This window comes from Artemia franciscana, chromosome 6 (genome assembly GCF_032884065.1).
Source record: "Artemia franciscana chromosome 6, ASM3288406v1, whole genome shotgun sequence".
NCBI lineage: Eukaryota > Metazoa > Arthropoda > Branchiopoda > Anostraca > Artemiidae > Artemia > Artemia franciscana.
In genome coordinates, this window is record NC_088868.1 from 10639827 (window position 1) to 10662769 (window position 22943).

General features: G+C 36.3%; 1 protein-coding gene and 1 long non-coding RNA gene across 2 annotated transcripts in view; one reads left to right on the forward strand and one right to left on the reverse strand.

Annotated features, from left to right (window-relative positions):
* LOC136028436 (zinc finger protein 420-like) overlaps positions 1-9937 on the forward strand; it is a 44470-nt gene extending 34533 nt beyond the window's left edge. The window contains exons 6-7 of the mRNA XM_065706279.1: positions 270-437; positions 7736-9937. Coding sequence (XP_065562351.1) covers positions 270-437; positions 7736-8856 — 1289 coding nt within the window. The 3' untranslated portion in view covers positions 8857-9937. The remainder of the gene's footprint in view (positions 1-269; positions 438-7735) is intronic.
* The window catches only part of LOC136028030 (uncharacterized), a 64997-nt gene that overhangs the window by 31017 nt on the left and 11037 nt on the right, over positions 1-22943 (reverse strand). The window contains exon 2 of the long non-coding RNA XR_010617717.1: positions 21063-21112. This is a non-coding gene — a long non-coding RNA (uncharacterized LOC136028030). The remainder of the gene's footprint in view (positions 1-21062; positions 21113-22943) is intronic.

A 22943-nucleotide genomic window follows, 5' to 3' on the forward strand; every position in this document is an offset into this window, starting at 1 on the left:
TTGTTATTTTTTAATATTTTTAAGATAATTTATTCGTTTTTAAGATATTACAAGAATTTTTAAGATAAGCCATTTTTTTTTAAATAGCTGAATGTTTGAATGTTATTTAATTTTTCGTCAAAACATCTTTATTTCTTTTAGGTATTTTCTTTATTTTCTTTTTCCTTCACCTCTCGAAGTGCAATATAGAAGTTGTGTAACTATTGTAAAAGGTGCCCCCTTGGTTTCTTGTGAGGATTCTTATGTGATTTTACTTGTAATATTTCCAGAACCTGAAGACAGATCAGGTGATAGCATGAATACTCTCGGATGGAAGCCTTCTATTTTAGTGACTGATCAGGTAGACCATACTTTTTATGTTTCTCAAGATATTACTGCAAAAATCGAGCCTGAATCTGATCCTGTCAAATCTGAGTTAGATACAAACATTGTTAAAGGTATGTTTTTAAATATATCAAGCTTTACTGTATCCATTTGCATATCCAAACTGGGATAATTATCCCTAGGCATTTCGAAAGAAATGAAAGATTCCTTGAACTTTCTTTCATGTGTACTTTCATGTCCCTCTCTTATTTAGAAAGAAATATTTACTGTAAAATTCGGAATCAGGAGGATAGGACATAAAATGTTGTCTTCTAATTGTGTCTTTTAACAAAAAATCATTATAGCTATTAACCTCATGCTCTTGCCTTCTCTCTCTTACAACAGCTGAATTGGGTAAATGAATTTTTCTATGGTATTTTCTCTATTGCTTATATTAATAGAAATGTATTCACTGCATAAGAAGTTTGAAATACCCATAGCTAAATAAAATGTAACTATGCAATATATTTTTTGCAATAAAATGGAGATCGGCAATAAAAAAAAATATCATTCTAGTCGGTATGGTTGAGCCAATTCAATATTTTTGAAGGCACAAGATTTATGTTTTGAATGCAGATTTTGAAACTTAAACGGTTTGAATTTCGCCTCTGCTGCGAATTTGAAATAATAGTGAACATTGACTGTTATTAAGTCTTGACTTTCGCCTCACCAGTTGTGACCTTGTGTCATCAGGAATCTAGCTTGAACATTATTTAAAACAATGTCTAATTGCATTGGTCAAAGTTATCACCAGTAAACGTCCCTAAAATCAGTCATTTTTTTTATTTTTTATTTTTTTTTTTTTTTTTGTTAATATAGACCTGTGAAATTTCGAAATTCTTTCAAAGGAAAGAATTTCGGAGGATTTTTAGGTTACAGCCTCTCCTGGATAGTTTTACTCTTGGCTTGTAGATATGTTTTGGATTTTTTTTTTTCAAGTGCCTGTTTTTCCCAATAAACTATTCAGGAAAGGGATATTTAGTAAAACAACCATTTTCCAAACAATTCTATTCTTTTTGACAAAGAATAGGAAAATGAAAGAAAAAGAACAGAAGGAGCCCAATTATTGATATTTATATATTTAATATTTTAAGAATTTAAGATTTTATATGTTTTGCAATAATATTATGAACGTTTTATTGTCGGCTATTGCTATTATGATTGAATAAGCGATAATTTGAGTTAGTTTATTTAATTGTTGATAGTTTTCACTTGTCAGTAAAGATCTTTTTAGTATTTATTGACAGTTTTATACCGCTTTAGAAATTTTTTTTTACGAAATTGGTCTTGAAGAAATCAGAAATCTTGAATCTTATGAGAAATCAGTAAGCTTGTTGTCCCGAACATGTTCTGAATGACATCTTTACTTTTTCGCCCTTAGTTTTTCTCCCAACTGGATGAGTTTAATGTTTGAAGCTCAGGTATCTTCAGTCTACTGCCTTTTCCTATCAGAAAGCTAAAATTTAGAATCTATTAATAGATATCTTCCGTATGAAATAAATCTAGGTAATTTTGTCTGAGATCTTGTGAAAATAAGTCTCAACATGCTAAATTATTGTTAAAATATATCTATTGACTTTAATATTTCTAGCAAAAACTGAAAGAAACTATTAATAAGCCAGTTTTTGTTTAGCTTTTTAAAAGAGCCTTGCTCATAAGGTCCAAGAAATTAATTAGCGCTAAAAGCTTCACATTCCAAGTTAGAGAATCACAATTTCTTTTCTTGTAAATTTGTTATATACGATGGAAGTGGAATTAAATGTCAAAATATATTGCTGGTAAAAGGTGATATTTACATACTATATAGTAAAAATAATAATATTATATAAAATATTATATTGCTGGTAATATAATATGAAGGTAAAGATAACTTTAAAGGTAATATTTATTTCGACTTTTTTTTTAGTCTGGAGACTGTCATTGTTGATAGTCTCCCACTTTATGTCTATGTTCGAAAAATGTTTTGAGTATTGAAAATGAATTTCCACTGTTAACGTTTACCCAAACAGCCAAGACTTCAAACTAGAAAAAGACTTCTCGAGTTTGATTTCTTAATGAAAAGTCCAATCATAGTTCAAATTTATCAGTACACTGGAAGTTTCATAAGGGAGACAAACTATTATAGCGTAGAGTATGCAAAAAAAAATTACTTGTTGATGTGGAATTCTAAACACCTTAGAAATCAAGCTAGGAAAAACTATTTGATTCCAAGATATGGGAAAAGTTTTGACTTTTGCTTCTTTTTTGACTAGACGCCACTCAATTCATCCTAGGGACATTTTTTTCAATAGTAAGTAATACGAAGTAAGGTAATACGAATAAAATACGAATACGAAATAAAGTAATACGAATAAAATACGAATACGAAATAAAGTAATACGAAGTAATACAAAATAAAGCTTTATTGCTTTTACTCATGGATCTAAACACACAGGAGAAAAGGTTCCCTGAAATTGAACTTGTATAACTGAACCCTCTTGTAATTCAATCCCTATTTAACTGAACCCCCATTCACCTCAACCCTATACAACTCAACAGTCATTTTAATTAACTTCCACGTATCTGGATCCATTTAGCTGACCTCGTTTTGTACTCTCTGTTTTACTGAATCCCCTTTTCACTGAACCCTGCTGTGCAATTCAACTTCTAACTAATTCAACCCCCATGATATGCAACCCTCATTTAACTCATCCTCATGCAAAAAAAAAAAAACTTGGTAGGAAAAATAATCAAAAGTTCTAGATACGTGATTGACATAACCAGAACGGATCCGCTCTTTTTGGGGGAGTTGGGGGGGGGGGGTGTTACTTCTGAAAAATTAGAAAAAAATGAGATATTTTAAACTTGCGAAGGAGTTATCGGATCTAAATGAAATTTGATTTCTGGAAGGATATCGTGTCTAAGAGCTCTTATTTTAAATCCCGACCGAATCCGGTGACATTGGGGGAAGTTGGGAGGGACCTAAAATCTTAGAAAACACTTAGAGTGGAGGGATTGGGATGAAACTGGGTGGGAAAATAAGCACAAGTCCTAAATATGTGATTGGCATAACCGGAACGTATCCGTACTCTTCGGAGGAGTTGGGGGGGTTAACTCTAAAAAATTAGAAAAAATAAGTTTTTTTTTACGAACTTGCAAAGGAGTGATCGGATCTTAATGAAACCTCATATTTAGAAGGACCTCGTAACTCAGATCTCTTATTTTAAATCCCGACTGGATCCAGTGTCATTGGGGCGAGGACCGGAAATCTTGGAAAACGCTTAAAGCGGAGAGATCAGGATGAAACTTAGTGGGAAGAATAAGCACAAGTCCAAGATATTTGACGGAAATGACCGGACCGGGTCCGCTCTCTTTGGTGGAGTTGGGGGGAGTAATTCGATTTTTAACTTACGAACGGGAGATCAGATTTTAATGAAATTTAATCTTTAGAAGGATCTTGTGCTTTAAAACTCTAATTTTAAATGCTGACCAGATCCGGTGACCTTGGGGGAGCTGGAGGGGGAACCGGAAATCTTGGAAAACGCTTAGAGTGGAGAGATCGGGATGAAACTTGCTGGGAAGAATAAGCACAAGTTATAGATACATGATTGACAATTGAGCGGATCCGTTCTCTTTAGGGGAGCTGTGGTTGTTAATTTGAAAAAAATTGAGGTATTTTAACTTTAGAACGGGTGACCGGATCTGAATGAAATTTGATATTTAGGAGGAACTCATGCCTCAGAGCCCTTATTTCTCCCGGAGGGGGGAACCGGAAATCTTGGAAAACGCTTACAAAATGTCGTAGATACGTGATTGACGTAACCGAACTGGATCCGCTCTCTTTGGGGGAGTTAGGGGATGGGGTTTAGTGCTTTGGCGAGTTTGGTGCTTCTGGACGTGCTAGGACGATGAAAATGTAGGCGTGTCAGGGAGCTGCACAAATTGACTTGATAAAGTCGTTTTCCCCGATTCGATCATCTGGGGGGCTGAAGGGAGAGGAATAATTAGAAAAATTGAGGTATTTTTAACTTACGAGTGGGTGATGTTATTCATTGGTTTATTCTTGTGTAAATGTTTTTTTTTGTGCTATTTAAATGCCAAACTTTATTTCTTTTCTCTCCTCTAACAACAACTATCCTTGTGTCTTACTTATTTAAAGCTAGCGAAAATAATCATGTCCAGGGCCGGAACCACACTTGAATCTCATAAGTAGTTAAAATCTAAGACAAAGAAAATCAGGACTCATACTTGCCACAAATTTAAATATATGTTTAAGAAAATTTAACCGTTAATGCTGATTCAGGAATGGCGGATATTATTCAAATTCTTGTTGATAGTAAAATTTAATTGTGGAAACAAATTAGAAAATCTTAGAAAGTGTTGAAGGCGCTCATAACTTCACATTCTGTCTATTTTCTTTCTCCACTGCTTAAAGAGCACCAGAACATCTTAGGGAGCTGCTTAAAATCGTCTTAAAGCTAATACATCCATGTGGATTTTAATACTTTTGTTATCACAAGACCATCGTCTTAAAGCTAATACATCCATTTGGATTTTTATACTTTTGTTATCACAAGACCATCGTAAAATGTCTTATGGTACCAAAGTGTGATTTTAGTGTCATTTCTGGAGTGTAAGCCTTTAAAAGATATAAGGTCTACCTCTAAAATCTCTATGGAAGTTTAAAATAAAACATAGTTCGAAAAACTACGCAGTTAAAATTATTGCACAGGCACTGTAAATATTTTTATAGCTTTTTATAGTTTACATAATAACTTTTTTTATAGTTTACATAATAACTTTAGTGATTGTGAACGGAACTTGAAAAAAAATTTCAAGCTTTTTCGCGTCTTACATTTCTTATACTTATAAGAAAAGAAATTTGGTAGCGATGTTTTTGTAACAACAATTTAAACTAAGCTTCAAGTTTAGTTTTCTTTTTTAAGGTTCTTGAATTGTTGCAATCCATTGTTAAAATTAAATAAAAAAACAAATTTTTTCAACTGAAAGTAAGGAGCCACATTAAAACTTAAAACGAACAGAAATTACTCCGTATATGAAAGGGGCTGCTTCCTCATCAACGCCCCGCTCTTTACGCTAAGGTTTGACTCTTTCTCTCAACTCTTCTTTTTAAGACATTAAAAACTTTAGTCTAAAGAGCAAGGCGTTGATGAGGAAGCAGCCCCTTTCATATACGAAGTAATTACTGTCCGTTTTAATTTTAATGTCGCTCCTTACTTTTAGTTAAAAAACTTGTTTTTTTTTAAATTTAATTTCTGAAAGTTTTTGAATCAATGCATGTTTTAATTTTGGCTCTCCGCAGAAGAATAATTAAAACGAAATTTACTTATTTTTTTTTTTGGCTAAATGGGTTTCTCATAATTTCGATCGAATGATTTTGAGAAAAAAGAGCGAGAGAGGAAGCCTAGTTGCCCTCTGATTTTCGGTTAATTAAAAAGGCAACTAGAACTTTTAATCTTTTACTAATCTTTTTATTAGTAAAAGATATACGTAACTTATAAATTAGCTTACGTAAAGAACTTTTGTAATCTCATGTTTTTATTAGTTCGCCCCCTCGTCAGTACCTCTCTCTTTACACTAAAGCTCAAGTTTTGTCCCAATTCATTAAGAATGACACCTGAATCACAAAAGTCGTAGAATAAATAGTTGAAATTACTAAAAATGATTTAGAATAAAGATCGAGGTATTAGGAGGAGGTGAGCCCCTCATATGGGTAATAATTTCTGTTCGTAATTTTTTTATTGTTTTTTTTTTTAAGTAATTCTAGTAAATACTGCGCTCCCTTCATGGAAATTTTCTCCTCTTCTCAACCCCTTCCCCCAACCAAAAAATCCTCCTGAAAACGCCTGTACACTTCCCAATAACCATTACTATATGTAAGCACTGGTCAAAGTTTATAACTTGTAGCCCCTCCCACGGGGACTGTGGGGGAGTAAGTCGTCCCCAAAGACATAGTTATGAGGTTTTTCGTCTACGCTGAATTAAATGGCTATCTCGGAATTTTGATCCGTTGACTTTGGGAAAATAATTAGCGTGGGAGGGGGCCTAGGTGCCCTCCAGTTTTTTGGTCACTTAAAAAGGGCACTAGAAATTTTCATTTCCGTTAGAATGAGCCCTCTCGCAACATTCTAGGACAACTGGGTCGATACGATCACCCCTGGGAAAAAAACAAAAACAGACAAACAAATAAACACGCATCCGTGATCTGCCGTCTAGCAAAAAATACAAAATTCCACATTTTTGTAGATAGGAGCTTCTTAAGTAGGGTTCTCTGATATGCTAAATCTGATGGTGTGATTTTCGTTTAGATTCTATGACTTTTAGGGTTTGTTTCCCCTATTTTCTGTAATAACGCAAATTTTCTCAGGCTCGTAACTTTTGATGGGTAAAACTAAACTTGATGAAACTTATATATTTAAAATTTTCCATTAAAATACGATTCTTTTGATGTAGCTATTGGTATCAAAATTCCATTTTTTAGAGTTTTGGTTACTATTGGTCGCTCCTTACTACAGTTAGTTACCACGAACTGTTTGATATATACAAATATTTTTGCAATTACCAGTTTTTGCTCTTTACGCGCCTTAATGTCTTTTCATACTGAAGTCTATATAAACTTCTCCTTACCTGAAAATCTTCAATTTTTCCAAGTGTGACGTCATTGCAACACTGATGTATATAAAAATGACGTCTCTCGCATAAATATTTTTTTCTAAAATTAAGACTCTGAATGAACTTTTGCAAACTTCTGACCCATCTAAATTGTTTGTTTAGGCCAGAATATACCAGGATTCTAATTTTCCTGCAAAAATATGGCGTCGTTTTCGAAAAAAAAACACATATGTACATACATACTTACATCCACAAATATTGCTCGTTTAAAAACAGTATATTTTTGCGTGTAATCTCATTAAAACGAATCTTGAAATACCTCAAGTTTTAAAAATTGTTCTAGGCTCTAAAAAACTGATATCAGTAAGGGAAAACTATAAAAAGAATATTGTCAGATTATACGTTATGTTTTAGTAAAACACTTCAAATAGGGATGAAACCTTTTAATTGACAGTGAAGAGATATAAAATTTTTTAACTGGATATATCGAACACCTATATGTGTTCGAAATATCCAGTTAAAAAATTAATATGTGTTCTCTGTGAATTAAAAGGTTTCATCCCTGTTTTGAACTGTTTTACTTTCGCCATGGAAAGCCAGTGTGGTCTTCGAAGTTACCTACGTTATGTGTTAATTACTTGAGGCAGAGTCATGAAAATTTCTGTTCGCTGATTTTTAATTTACTGTTGCAAATCAAGTTTCAATATATTGTTGATAAACAAATCTCAAAAGCAATAATTTAGTTTGACTTTTTTTTTAGACATCTCTGTCACATCTTTGGTTGAGAATGATCTACCCGACCATGTAAATGGAATATCTAGTATGCCTGGCTTAATCACTATATATCTAAAACAAGAAATAGATTCAGATTTTCAACATGAGGCATCAGATTTCAATCAAGTGATACATGATATATCTGATTATAAAGGAAGTCATTCTGGAGAAAAGCCTTTTGAGTGTGATATTTGTATGAAAAAGTTCAGTCGAATTTCCTCCTTAACTACACACCAAAGAATTCACACTGGAGAAAAACCTTTCAAGTGTGACATATGTATGAAATTGTTTAGCACAAATTCTAACTTAACAAAACATCGACGGATTCACACCGGGGAGAAACCTTTCAAATGTCAAGTATGTGAAAAGTGCTTCATTTCTAGCCCTGAATTATCTAAGCATCAAAGAATCCATTCAGGTGAAAAACCTTACATGTGTGATATTTGTAGGAAAAAGTTCAGTAGTAGTTCTTGTCTGTCTAGACACAGAATAATTCACACTGGGGAAAAACCTTACAAGTGTGGAATATGCGAAAAGAGCTTTGCTTCTAGTGATAATTTGACACAACACCAAAGAAGTCATTCCAAGGGGAAACCTTTCAAGTGTGATATATGTTTGAAACAGTTCGGTCAAAGTTCTTATTTAACAATTCATCGACGGATTCACACCGGGGAGAAACCTTTCAAGTGTCAAGTATGTGAAAAGTGCTTCATTTCTAGCCCTGAATTATCTAAGCATCAAAGAATCCATTCAGGGGAAAAACCTTACCAGTGTGATATTTGTATGAAAAAGTTCAGTCGAATTTCCTCCTTAACTACACACCAAAGAATTCACACCGGAGAGAAACCTTTCAAGTGTGACATATGTATGAAATTGTTTAGCATAAATTCTAACTTAACAATACATCGAAGGATTCACACTGGGGAGAAACCTTTCAAGTGTCAAATATGTGAAAAGTGCTTCATTTCCAGCCCTGAATTATCTAAGCATCAAAGAACCCATTCAGGGGAAAAACCTTACAAATGTGATATATGTATGAAAAAGTTCAGCCAAAGGTCTTCTTTAACTGTTCACCAAAGAACTCACATTGAGGAAAAAAAACAATGATATTGTTTGGGTGAAATGTTAGCTTGGATGTGAAGGAATATTTTGATTGGCAAGTATGTGAAATAAGCTTTGCTTCTAGTCCAAATTTATCTAAACTCAAAAGAATTTATAGCCTACAGAGGTTAAACCTTTCCAAGGGTGATACATGTATGAGATTGTTCAAACAGCATTTTCTTATCTATACAGCAAAGAATTCTCACTGGAGAGCATATGAATATATGAAAAAACCTATATTGAAATCTGTATCTATATATAGAGAGATAGTTTATTTCGAGATTAAACCAAAAATAGGTATTTCACAGAAAAAAAACAAGTACACACTACAAAAAAAAGAGAAAAAAGAATACACACTATCGAAAACAAAACATAAACACTAACTAAAAGTCAAGTATCTTCGTTCGGGATAAAATTCTGTTTATGATAGTCCGAATTCTATAATTTCTAATTATCAACAATAAAGAAAATAGCAAACTTATTTCATATTCACTTAATCCGAACTCCATTACTATACGTGCTCTACAATAAACAGGGCAATCAAATAGAAGATGACTAACTGTTTCCATTAGACTGCACAAGCACAATGGAGAGTCAGCTTTCCCAATCCTATTTAAAAAATGAAGCAATCTGCTATGCCCTGTAATAAGCTGTGTTAATCTGCGATTTGGGTGGAATGTTGATGCAGAGATAAGGTCATGTGCTTGAAGAATTTTTAAATTCATCAAACCATTTAACACGCAAAAACTCATTTAAAAATTTACGGTCTATATGAAAGGGCTGAGATGCACTAACGTCATAAAAAGAAGGACCCAACAAATTTGCAATAATTTGGTCGGTATAATAACTATGACGTGCCGAATAGCTCATTAAATTCAATGTAGGACTCAAAACCCTCGGCCAATTTTGAGGTCGACTTTTTTCCGTATCTTAATATACTTCAAATTCCAATGCTCTGAAATCCATTGGAAGCACTCCTCTGAGAGCGGTACCATATGTGTTTGAGCTGTGTTAAAGGGTCTAGAAATTATGATCATAGAAGATATTTATGCCGACTGTAGCATTTGCTGAATGTTTTTTTTTGTTTTTTTTTTTGTTTTTTTTTTTCAATGCAGAAATCCAAATAGGATATGTGACATTGGGGGGGGGGGGGTTGGAGTGGGAACCGGAATTCTTGGAAAACGGGAAAATTGGGGTATTTTTATCTTGCGAATAGGTCATCAGATCTTAATGAAATTTGATATTTAGAAGGAATTCATGTCTCAGAGCTCTTATTTCAAATCCCGACCAGATCTTTGACATTGGGGGGAGTTGGAGGGGGAAATCTTGGAAAACACTTGGAGTGGAGGAAACTGGATGAAGCTTGGTGGATAGAATAGGCAAATGTCCTTGATACGCGATTGACGGAACCGTACTGGATTCGCTTTCTTTGGGGGAGTTGGGGGCAGGGGTTCAGTGATTTGGCGAGTCAGGTGCTTCTGGACGTGCTAGGACGATAAAAATCGGTAGGTGTGTCAGGGACCTGCACAAATTGACGATAATGTTGTTTTCTCAGATTTGAACCTCTGGGGTGCGAAGGGGAGAAGAAAAATTAGGTATTTATAACTTACGAGTGGATGATGGGATCTTAATGAATTTTGATATTTAGAAGGATATCGTGACTCAGAGCTCTTATTTTAAATCCTGACCGGCATTAAGCCTCTTATTTTCCTTTTAAATCAATCTATTGATTCATAGAATTTTGTTAGAGCTCATACCATATGATCTCTTGGCTCTTAGCTCTTCTTGCCTCGTCACAAGTGCCATATGAGCTCTTAGCTCTTGTTGTGTTAAGGCTGTTAAAACATCTACACCTTTATCTATTGCTTCAGCATCCGTAGTAGGGGGGGAATATAAACTATCTATTTCATTTAAAATAACCTTACTAAGAACATTCCAGTTAGTTTTTCTGTAATTGTATTGCGAGAGCAATTCTTTTTTTTTTTTTTTTATAGCACCCCTTTCAGCTTATTCCTAGAAAGTGGTAAGGGTCTAAACTGCGGCTTTTACGGAAAATTTGGACCTTAGGCTGGATTGATGAATATGTGCATTTTGGAAAGCATCGTAGAACTCTTGTCTGGGGCCAAAAATCTATTATTTCTACCCATTTCTGTTCATGATTTCAGCTGAGTTTATCATTCGGTTTTTGGCACTTGGGATTGCGGTAGAAAATCCTACGACAAAAAAGGCAACTTTTGAACTAAGACAGATAGATTTTTTTTTCGGCGGCAGTCCATAGCTCTTGATGAGCTGATCAAGTATGACGTCCATTTTTTTGTAGAAAAATTCCTTCATGAGATATACCAGTTTGAAAGTTTCAAGGGGTTGACAACTTCAGTAGTAAGGTGCACACTGAAACCTAAAATGTTGGTGGAATCTTCCACCATAGTCATATCAGAGAACCGCCATGTTTCAGGGAGCCATTATAAGGGGTATCGAACGAAAAAAAAAAACATTTTCTTTTTTTTCATAGCTTTTTAATGCAATCAAATTTGTTTTTTAAGGTGCTATTTTCAGTCTGAATAAATTAACAACAATTTTTAATATGTTATGAGCTAAAAATGTTGTTGGCAAGCCAGCAAATAGAGACCTGTGCTAGGTTTGATGACAATTTTAGCAAAACAGCCATATATTCAGTTGGCTAACCATCTTAGTGTTACATTCTAGAGTTGGCATATTTCCCAATGTTTGTGCTACTTTTTCTTATCACCAAAATAGCGTCAGTTTGGATTTCCGGATATAAATAAACCCTTAGGAGCTGGAAAAGCTAGTACCCTATTTGTGTCTGTTAGGGATTCAAAATCGATTGCACCCCTCTGGAACAGGGATAAGAGAAGAAAGGGGTTGATTTGTCCTTGTGATCAGATCTTCTATAAAAAAAAAGTTTGGGTTTCAACAGAATGCGGTGAAAAAAGCATGTGCTGTTCTTGTAGTTACAATACGATTACTGAAGGGAAGAGGCCCTGTAAATTATTGTCGTCGTGACACTCACTAGTAAAATTTCTTCAACTCTAGAAAGAATCTGATTAGAGGTATAACAGTTCTAGTTTATTGTTTCAGGGAGCCATGATCCGTCTGGCCTTTGAGGGTAGGGGATAAAGGGTAAATAATTAATAGCCCTTGAGACTTTTGCTAAAAATTGTATCTTACTGAGCTTGGTCAGGAGTAGAAAGTAACGTTGTAACCATTCAATTTTATCATCTAGGATAAGTTTGGCTCATTATGGGGACAATGAAGGCGTCACTAGATCTTTAGAATCACTTACACGAAAGGTGTATTTGGAAGGGAACCCTTCTTGGCTATGGTCTTAATTTTATAGTTTGTAAACATTCCACCAGCGAAATATTACTTAATTTGGTGCTTGATAATTAAACGAAATACACTCAAGAATTACGCTCTGTAAGATAAGTTGAATTTGCGAAGAACCGGTTTGCTGTCTTAGCTCTGGCTTAGTAAACAACTAAGATATAGGTATCTTTTAAGTAAGTGTTTAGTTGATATTTTGGTTAGTTTTTTTTTTTAGTTTAGATTACGTATTTAATATAGTGCCTTCTAAGCGGCCCATTTTCCAAAATTCTTTGTCGTAGTTTCCTTAATTTTGTTAATAAAGTATTATTTTTTCATTATATTTGGAATATTTTCTTTTTTCTTTGGTATATTTCATTAGGATTAATGATTACTACTACTACTAATAACTCAATGCAGCACCAAGCCGCCTGAGGCCAACACAGCTACGCTCGCTCCTCCTCCAACCTAATTTATTTAAAGCCTCCCTCTTTACACCCTCCCAGGAAGTTCCCATTTCCTTTAAATCTTTATTTATTACATCTTCCCAACCCAGACAAGGACGAGCTGCTTTCCGTGTAGCCCCAGACGGTTGGCAAAAAGGACAACCTTCGGTAATCTGTCATCCTTTATCCGTAGAACGTGGCCTAGCCATCTCAACCTTTCTTTCATTATAGCCCCAGAAAGCGGGATTGAACCACACTTTTCCTACAACCTACTGTTTGAAATACGGTCAGTCAGCCGGGTACCCAGAACAATCCGTAGGCAATTTCTCTGGAAAACATTTAGTAAATTTTCATCTGCTTTTCGGAGAGCCCATGTTTCGGAGCCATATTTGACCACTGTCATCTCTGTAGCTTCCAATATTCTAATCTTGGTTTGTAGACTTATCTTTCTATTCTTCCGAACTTTTTTTTAACTATGAAAAAACACCCTGAGCCTTAGCTATTCTACTTTTAACATCTTCACTGCTCTCACCATCTTTACTAATAATACTACCAAGGTAACTGAAGCTCCTAACCTGATCAATCTAAGTCCTGATCAATCAGCATAATCTAAGTCCAGGAGCGTTCTTCCTCCCCATTTGATTCCATGGTCTCCAATTACCTTTCCTGTGCTCCTTGCTCCTAATTAAAGTCCATCAAAATGATCCATATAAAGGTGGATAGAACACAACTCTGCTTAACTTCTGATTTAATACAAAACCAGTTGCTAACCTCATTTCCTACTTTAACCGCAGCAGTATTATTCTCGTACATAGCACAAATCACTTTAATGTATTTTTCTGGTATACCATATAACGATAAGACCTTTGTTAACGCTCTTCTATCAACAGAATCGAAAGCTTGCTCATAATCGATAAAACTGAGGACCAAAGGTGTTTGACAACGAAGGGACTTCTCAATTATTAACCTAAGAGTGAAAACATGGTCGACACATCCTCTACCTTTTCTAAAACCGCATTGTTCTTCCCTTAAAACTTTGTCTACAGCATGTCTCAGTCTAAAAAGTATCATATTACTCAGTAATTTGCTACCTACAGAGACCAGACTATTATCTCGATAATTACGACACTCACTCTTGTCACCTTTCTTATAGAGTGGTTTAAGTAAGGTTTTCCTAAAATCATTGGGTACTTCCCCTTTTTCAAAAATCATGTTCATAATCTTCAGTAGCTTATTCCTAACCTCAGAGCCACCATATTTAAGAAACTCATTAATCATTCTATCAGCACCTGGGGCCTTATTAATTTTTAATCCTTTTAGTACTGTCGCTAATTCTTCCTCACTAAACAAATCTTCCTTCACATCCAAGGTATCACAAACTTTTTCATTTTCATCTATATCTTTTCCTGCAACTGTATCTCAGTTTAGCACATTCTCAAAATGTTCCACCCATCTTTCTTTAACTTTTTCCTTATCACTAATTGTGGCCTCATTCCAATCTTTAACTGGGACTAGTCCGGATTGGCTTCTCCCTTTCAATTTATTAACATGCCAGTATAATATTTTACTATTATGCCGTCTAGCCGCATCTTCCAGATCCTCAGCAATCGCAAACCAGTTTTCAGTTTTCTCCGTCATTTTCACTTGGTTTGGGAAAATTGGCTTAACCCCCTTCCCCCAGGATTTTGACGGAATTACACCACCGGCTGGGGTATAGCTTTAGTGATCTACGAAAAATATAGTTCCAAACCATGACTGGCTGACTTCTATTCCCTTTTGAATCAAAACGCATCACAAGTTTAAAAAATAGGTGCATCGCATTTACAAAAATAGTGAATTTTCTGAAAAAAATCATACAGAAGGGACAAAACCGCGGGACAAAATTTTTATATAGCCATTTTGTTCAACTTAGTAGAAAAGTCTGGAAATTATTTCTTCAAAGATGACAACCCCCCCTCCTACATACACACACAGCCCAGGACAAGGATTATAATTTATGCCCTGGGGCATATAAGATTTTTTATAGAAAGCGTGTACATACAAACATCGGAAGGGGCTCACAGGATTCGTGATCAAGAGCTCTAGTGCCCTTTTTAAGAGTCAAAGTGATCGGAGGGCAACTACCCCCTTCTCCCCCAAATACACACAATCTTGCTAATGAATCAGCCAATCGATGGGAGTCTGTGGATGACATGTCATTGCTCGAAAAGTGCAGAAGAAATATTAAGAGCAAGTGAATTGCTTGCAAGTGAAGCAGCCCAATCAAACTTGAAAGTGAACTCCCAAGAATCTCACAGAAAGACATTTAGTTTTCTTAAATTAAAGCCATCATTTATAACTTCAATACCTAATGAGATAATTGTAACAAAACTAACCTCTTAGGGGTCACACTGACTAGCGATTTGAAATGGGAGGCTTACATTTGCTCTATTATTTTATCCATCCACAGCTTCAGTATGTTTGCCCCGTGTGGTATTTTGGTCTTACAGTGGATCAGTCTGATAAACTAGAAATTAGCCAGAAGAGAGCCCTGAGAATTATTCACGGTCAGGGCAAAGTGCCTTACATTCTCCTCATCAAGAATTCCGCCTCCCTACCTTGGCAGCCCGACGTGTTACTCTTTGTACCAATTTCGGAAATAATCTGCGTTGTAAAGCAAGCTTTCAATGTATACTCCCAGCCCCGTTTATCCCGATCCAAAGCACAAAAACAATCTAAGTTTTAAATCCTATTAATCAATTGAGCGGTTCAGAAAGAGCTTGTGCCAGCTTTTGTTAAAATCATAAATAAATGAAATGTGTAATGCATCACGTTAATGTGTAACATATGTTGTTAAGGAGGCTAACACTCAAAATGCCCAGAATTGGATAAATTTTAGGTTTCAGTACTTTATTGTACTTGTGGCGGGAATCAGGCGTTTCCACCTCGCCCGGCATCGATGATCTTAGAGACCTTCTTGGACCATGTTGATCGATCTTGTGCCAGCTGCTCTGCAAAGGTGAGCCACTGTGTTGACCATATGTGACCGAATTTTCTGAAACCCCCGATTGGTTCAAGGTCTGACTTGGCCAGGTTCCACCAGTTCTTCCTCTGTCCTCCTTGGCGTTTCTTCCAGTAGCTAATAGGCTCAACTAGAAGTATTTGGCGAGGCAGGTACTCTGGCGGTTTCCGTAATACATGGCCAACCATTTCAAACGGCGTTCTTTAATAGTGAACACAACATCTCTCTGAATATTGCACATTCGACGTATATTCACTTTGGAGATACGGTCACGTAGCTGTACTCTGAGAATTCTTCGTAGACAAGTATACTCAAACACCTTAAGTGTATTCTCTTGTTGTAGTTTTGCCGACCATGTTTTGCACCCGTAAAGGAGAACGGTGCGGACTAGTGCCATGTAAATTCATACTTTCGTTTGGACACTGATTTCACGGCGATTCCATAAGGGTTCCCGAAGGGAGGCAAATATTGTCTGCGCTTTCTGTATTCTCTGTTGGATATCAGCGTCGGAAGATCCGTCAGTACAAAGCTGGGATTCTAGGTATGTGAAACATTTGACTTTTTCCAGCTGAACTTGGTTGACAGTTAGTGGGAATGGTCCTGTGTCGTGGTTAAAAGCCATGAATTTCGTTTTCTCTGTGCTGACTTTCAAGCTGATCAGGTCTGCCCAGGCCACAACGCTGTCAAGCATGTTTTGGGCTTCTACAGGGTCTGACAGGAGGCCAACATCATCCGCACAATCGAGGTCAGTCAGTGAGAGATTCTGTCCAACCTGCGCTCCTGGATAAGACGAAAGAGCATTTTCAAGCACCCAATCGATGCAATAATTGAACAGAGTCGCAGAGAGGACACATCCTTGTTTTACTCCGAACTCAACCAGAAATTCTTCGGTTTCTTCGCTATAGATTCTAACTTGGCTCACTGAAGCGTCATAGTATGCCTTCATCAGTTCAACAAAGTTCAGCGGCATTCCGTCATTCTCTAGGATCTTCCAAAGTTTCTGGCGAGTGACAGAGTCGAAGGCGGCAATGAAGTCCAGGAACATCAAGATCAGGGGTAGGTTGTACCTTTCAAACTGCTGGATAATGAGGCGAAAGGCGAAAATATTATCAGTACAGCCTCTACCTGGTCGAAAGCCGGCTTGATTTCCTCGAGTTCTTTCCTCCCTTGCCCCTTTGAAGCGGTTCAAGAGTATGATCCCAAATATTTTGACGGCAATGTCTATGAGACTTATTCCGCGGTAATTTGTGTATTCGGTTTTGTCTCCTTTCTTATAGAAAGGGAGGATGACTGATGTCTTCCAATCTTTTGGAAAAGTGTTGGTCCTCCACACTTCTTCGAGAATGCCATGGAGCTGTTCAGCAGTGACCTCAGGGCATTGTTTGTATAGTTCCGGGGGGGGGCGTCTTCACCTGGGGCTTTGGGGTTTTTTAGGATTCTGATCGCTTTTAGTATTTCGGCTCTGGTCGGTGTATCCAGCTCGATATCGTAAGGCCCTTTAGAGACGGAAGGTGGGATTTTATTGGGGATGAGACGAGGGGTTGCTCACTTCCAAAACCCATGTACACCAGGTGCCGTTGCCGGGTGGGTGCATTTTGAGCTGTTGGGATTTTTCGTGGGCAAAAAGATCGTGGTGATTTTGGGAACCATCCGTTAAGTACTGTCGTTTCATTTTTATCTGACAGGCCAGTCAGAGGCGCCATTTGGGCCAATTCTTGGGGTGGGCATGAGCTCCATCTGCCCCCCCCCCAATTTACTTTGTGTCGCATAAGAGAAATCCGGGTTTTGGCAGCGCATTGATCGAATATTCTAAGTAAAAATGCATTTTCAGCACCCGTATGCTGCTGGAAAATGTACTGTAACCAAATGTGGAACTCAGCCACACTGACCTCTAAGATTAACTATAACAGCAAAGAATACAATCAACGAGGTTAAGTGATTAAACTGAAAGTGGAAAATTCAACCAGACTACAGGCTGGCATTCCTCAGCGAGAAACTTTCTTATTTAAGTAAATAATACGTCGGTGAAAGTAACCTTCATTATTATGCTGAGGGTTGTAACCAAAATCTCAGTTTTCCTTCAGCAGAAATCTTCCATCAAATATATTTACAAAAAGGAAAAACATAACAAGATAAAAAAAAATATAACAACATTCAAAGTAACAACGGGAACCGCCGAGCTTTCATCTTTGCAAAATCGTCAACAAGCTGGTTGTAGTCCAAATTTTTTACTAAATCCTTCTCGGTAAATATCAAAAGGAGGTGACTGAGACGATCATCTCTTGTTGTAGACCGCAGGTAGTTTTTCACTATTTCTAGGCTAGAAAACAAACGCTCATTGCTCGCTGTTGTCTCAGGAAGTGTGGCAGCAATACGAAGTACTTTGATCACTTCTGAGTAAGCCACTGGTAATGCCTGAAGATGGTCGACAATGTCTAGGAAGTTTTCCGGCTTTTTCTCCTCATTGAGCAAGAAACGCTTGGCAATACCAGCTTGAGATTCGAGAAGAATGCTGTCGATATCCAGCTCGCCGTAAAGAGAAGAGAAACGCTTGAGCAGTTCTGTGTCCATAAACTTGGTTGAGCTTGGATCCAAGGCTTCGAGCGTACTCAGCACTGGCAAGTTATCTGTGAACCTTCTGTCAAATTCGGCTAGTACACGGTCAAAAGTTTTGAAGTATTCTTGCTTCATTTCATCCGCCAAAGTAAGTAGTCCAATTTCCAGATTCGATGAAATTTTTTCCTAGCGTCAAAGTTCTCACAAATTATTTCCGATCCTTGGTGATCTTTTGAATTCTTCAAGGTCGTCCTTTCTGACCAACAGAGGAGGGTCTAGTCGCGGATTCATTCACAGCAGGTACTTCAATTTCGAGTTCTGTTGCAAACTCTTTAGCCTTCTTGGAAAGCGATACAAATGAAGCAACTGAAAACAGGTCGGTGAGTTTGCTTCTTGTGGCCTGAATCAGGGTGCGCGATCGAGAAATAACCAAGTCGATGGTGACGGCATGGAGCTGCTGAGACAGCGATTTTGTCGCTTGCATAATTGCTTCTATGTAGTGCAATTGGAAGATAACAAGGAACGATTCCATCAAGGAATGATAGGCCAGGAACTGACCTATTTTAGTCTGTCAACTTAGAGGAATTATTGCAAATATTCAGAATTTATAATATTAATATAATCATCTAGGAAATGGGCATTTGACAGAACTTGAGAATTTGATTATTTATCTAACCTGCTTTCAAAGTTTACAATGGTTAAAAGCAAATAGTGTTATTATTATGGCCGGCAAAGAGCCCTTTTTGGTGGAAGCTTGGGCCCCCAGAACTTGAGAATTTGATTATTTATCTAACCTGCTTTCAAAGTTTACAATGGTTAATAGCAAATAGTGTTATTATTATGGCCGGCAAAGGGCCCTTTTTGGTGGAAGCTTGGGCCCCCTGGAAAATCTGGGGTGGGCATTTGCCCCCCCCCCCCAAATGGTGCCTCTGAGGCCAGTTGGATTCATCAGTGTATGTTTTTTATAATGTTCTTATGTTTTTACTTATGCCCCATTATTTTTTTGATTTTATTCATTGTACTCATTATATCGCCGTAGGCAATGTTTTAATATTTCACTTATGCGTTTAATTTTTTTGTGTGTGTATACAATGTAGACTAGCTGGTTAAAGGCAACAAGTTCGGCAGTTTTATGTTGTGAGAGTTTGCCTGATAATAAAGTATTTCTATTCTATTCATGTCTGCTAATCCGAATATGGGTGGATGGGAATATTCGGAAGAAAATTTTGACAAAATAAGGAAAAAGGGAGTTGGGGATTTTAAGCTCCCTCCCGAATATTTGTCCGACTCGTAAAAAAACGTAGCAAAAATGAATAATATACAATTTTTGATGTTTAATTGTTTTGTGCCCCCTAAAAACGTTTTATACCCCCCCCCCCCGAAAATCCATACAGGCCATATAATATATTTTTGCAAATTATTGGGGGTGGTTACCCCCCCCCCCCACGCGCCACTCCAAACGATGGCCCTGGAGGTTAACAAGACTAATATCCGTAGTTGCTGTCTGTTATAGGTAATGCCTCAAGTTTAATTGTATATGTTGAGGCCAAGTTTTATAAATAATTGGACGACATTGATAATTCCAAAAATTAGTAGCCTAGTGTCCGAGATAAAAGCCATAGCGACCGGGTATTGAAATTGTTGCATAATATCCTAACTATATAAATGTTAAAAATCAATGTCCGACATTAGACTCTGCTGATCAAACAGTTCTTGGTAACAAACTGTCAAAAGAATCGACTTGTTGTGCTGATCCCAAATATTTAAAATTCATCAAGTTCAAAGTTACCCACCAAAAGTTACGTGCCTGAGAAAATTTGCCTGATTTTTGAAAAAAAGGGAGAAACATACTCTAAAAGTCAAGGGACCTTAATGAAAATCATACCATCAGTTTTAACGTATCTCAGAACCCTGTTGAAGAAGTATCACGCTCTCATTTGTAAAAGGCAATTTCGTAGTTTTTGAAAGAGAAAGGTCACAGATGCGCGTTTGTTTTTGTTTTTTTTTTTTTTCATGGGTTATCGTATTGAACAAATAATCCTAGAATATCAGGAAAGGGCTCATTTGAACGAAATTTGAAAGATCTAGTACTTTTCTTTATTGCAAGAGTTGAATAAAGATCAAAATTTCAAATCACTTGGACGAAACGACCGAAAATACTAAATCCTTTTGTACCCCCCCCCCAAAAAAAAAAATCTGGATATGGTCATCAGTAATAAGGCGTAACCAATGCCTTGAGCTCTCAAATCACAATAGGTATAATTAATTCATGAAACAAAAAGAAAAACTCATTAAACTGCATATTCAATTTTAATCTGTTGACACACACTTCAGTTCACAGATAAGAAGTGAAATTTGGTTCTTATCTTTCCGGTCTATTAAACTTATCAATTTATCACCATAACCTGCCATCGGTTGTCAACGATGAAAATTCTATATTCAACTCGTTATTTCAATTTTCAGTGTAAGCGCTTTACATATGTTACTTGGCTTAAGGTGTACAAACACGTGTCTCTGAATACAAACAAAAACTTGGGTTTACTTAGTTTAATTTTACTAGCATTTAAGGCTTGTTGGGGGGAGGGGATGCAAAAAAAAACTTAAGAAACATATCAAAACTGTGTTTATGCATTTTAATACATATTTTTGTGTTGGGAAAACATTTTTTTTTTTGGGGGGGGGGGGGTAATCCCCTCATCCTGCTCCCTGGATTTGGTCTTACTATTATTGATAGCCTATAATTTTTTTTTATGTTAATCCTAAAATGACCTATAAGGTTGAAGAAAACTCGGAGATCCATATAACTTTTATTGGTGACGAATTGTTACAATTTAGAGAATAGCCTATACAACCAGTCTTATTCTATAGATTAAAACTTAACTTACCATGCTTTTCTTCAAGTTAATCTCTTATAATGTTTTCTTTGGGGAATTTTCTGTAAGAGAGAGAATTTTCAAAGGTAGAAATTCTCCATGGGGTAGTTTTCCATCCCATCACAGAAGTGAAGGAATATATTCCCCCCTGAAATGTTTTTCGGACGTAACAAAAATGAATAGAAAAAAAATAGTTATTCGTTTTCTATAACCCCCCTGAAAAATTCTTTTTTTAAACCCCAACCCATAAAAAATCCTGGATACAGCCCTATTGCAGATTGATTTTCAAATTAGCCTAATAACCAAAATTTTCCACCCACGCAAAAAATTCATGCATACTCCCAAATAACAATTACTTTATATTAGTAATGGATCACATTTCATAACTTAAATACCTTTCTCCTGTGTCTTTTTTAGGGGGGGGGGATTGAGTCAAACTTGCAGTAACCTAATGTTATTCCAGCCGATTAAACCTTTTGAAAATTAATGTTTTGCTGATTGAGTTTATTGTAATCCTGGCCAGCGTAGTTGGTCTGGGGAAGCCTAACTAGGGCTTAGCTCTAGCTTTTCATTAGGGTGGGGGGGGGGGGGGGGGGGGTAAGAGGGGTCTATATCCAAAGAGTCAAGGGGACGGATAATAATTCTTTTCTCCAATTTGTTTGTTGCTTTTTGGGTGGGGGCATGTGATTCAACGCTGACTAGCCTATCCTGCGTCTCTTCAATTTTTTTTTTTTTTTGCGCGTCTTGGACCAAAATTCTACCCTAAATATTTTATCTACAACAATGTAACATTCAATAGCTTACATAGCTAGTAGTTCAATATAATGAAAACAATTCCTATAAGACTGTTTTAAAGAATAAATTTAAACAAATCTTCTGTTTTCAGAATATTTTATCCACGGCCTCATTATAAATTCATTCGTGATCCAGTAGCCTAGTCGCCAAGACGGACTATAGTTTTTGAAATGAAACAAAATTTATAATCTCTTTTTGTCGTTTCCTGTAACCATTTTGGCTTACGGATTTCATTATAAATTCATTTATTTTGCTGGCTAGCAACTGAAAGTAAGTTTGTTCAATTTTTGTGTTGTCAAATTAATTAATTAAATTTTTAGCGTGGGAAATTTCAACTTAAAATTTGAAAGGGAGGGCGGGCAAAAAAAAATTTCAACAGAAAGTAAAGAAAAACACTAAATTTAAAGCGAACAGAAATTAGCCTAATGAGTGGGGGGGTTGCTCTATACTGCTCCCTTATTATGAATTTGCTAATAGGACTAAGTTTTTCTAAAAGTGTTTAAACAATCAATTCGTCTTCATTCACTTTCGACAATAGAACTACAACTTTCTGCGAAAAAGTTTTTTTTTCTTAAGTGGGAAACAAATAAAGAAGTTTGTGCGTTAGATATATACAAAATGTAGTATGTGCCGACTTGAAAAAAAAATCTCAACTCAATAGATAAATTTTCTGTGGGAGAAATTTTTCATTGGGGGGATTCCCGAAAATATAGTGAGGAGTGAGCCGGCTTAATAGTAACCGAAACTCACTGAGTAAAAATAGTAACTATACATCAAATGAATTAGATTTTTAGGCTGATTTTAAATGTATAAGTTTTATCAGATTTAGTCCTACCCATCGAAAGTTACGAGCCTGAGAAAATTTACATTATTTTCGAAAAAAGGAGTAAACACCCCCTAAAAGTCATAGAACCTTAATGAAAATCACATGATCAGATTCAGCATTTCAGAGAACCCTACAGTTGAAGTTTCAAGATTCTATCTCGAAAATGTGGAATTTTGTAATTTTTGCCAGAAGAATGATAACGGATACGTGTTTATTTTATTTTTTTTCCCAGGGATGATCGTATCAATCCAGTGGTCCTACAATGTAGTGAG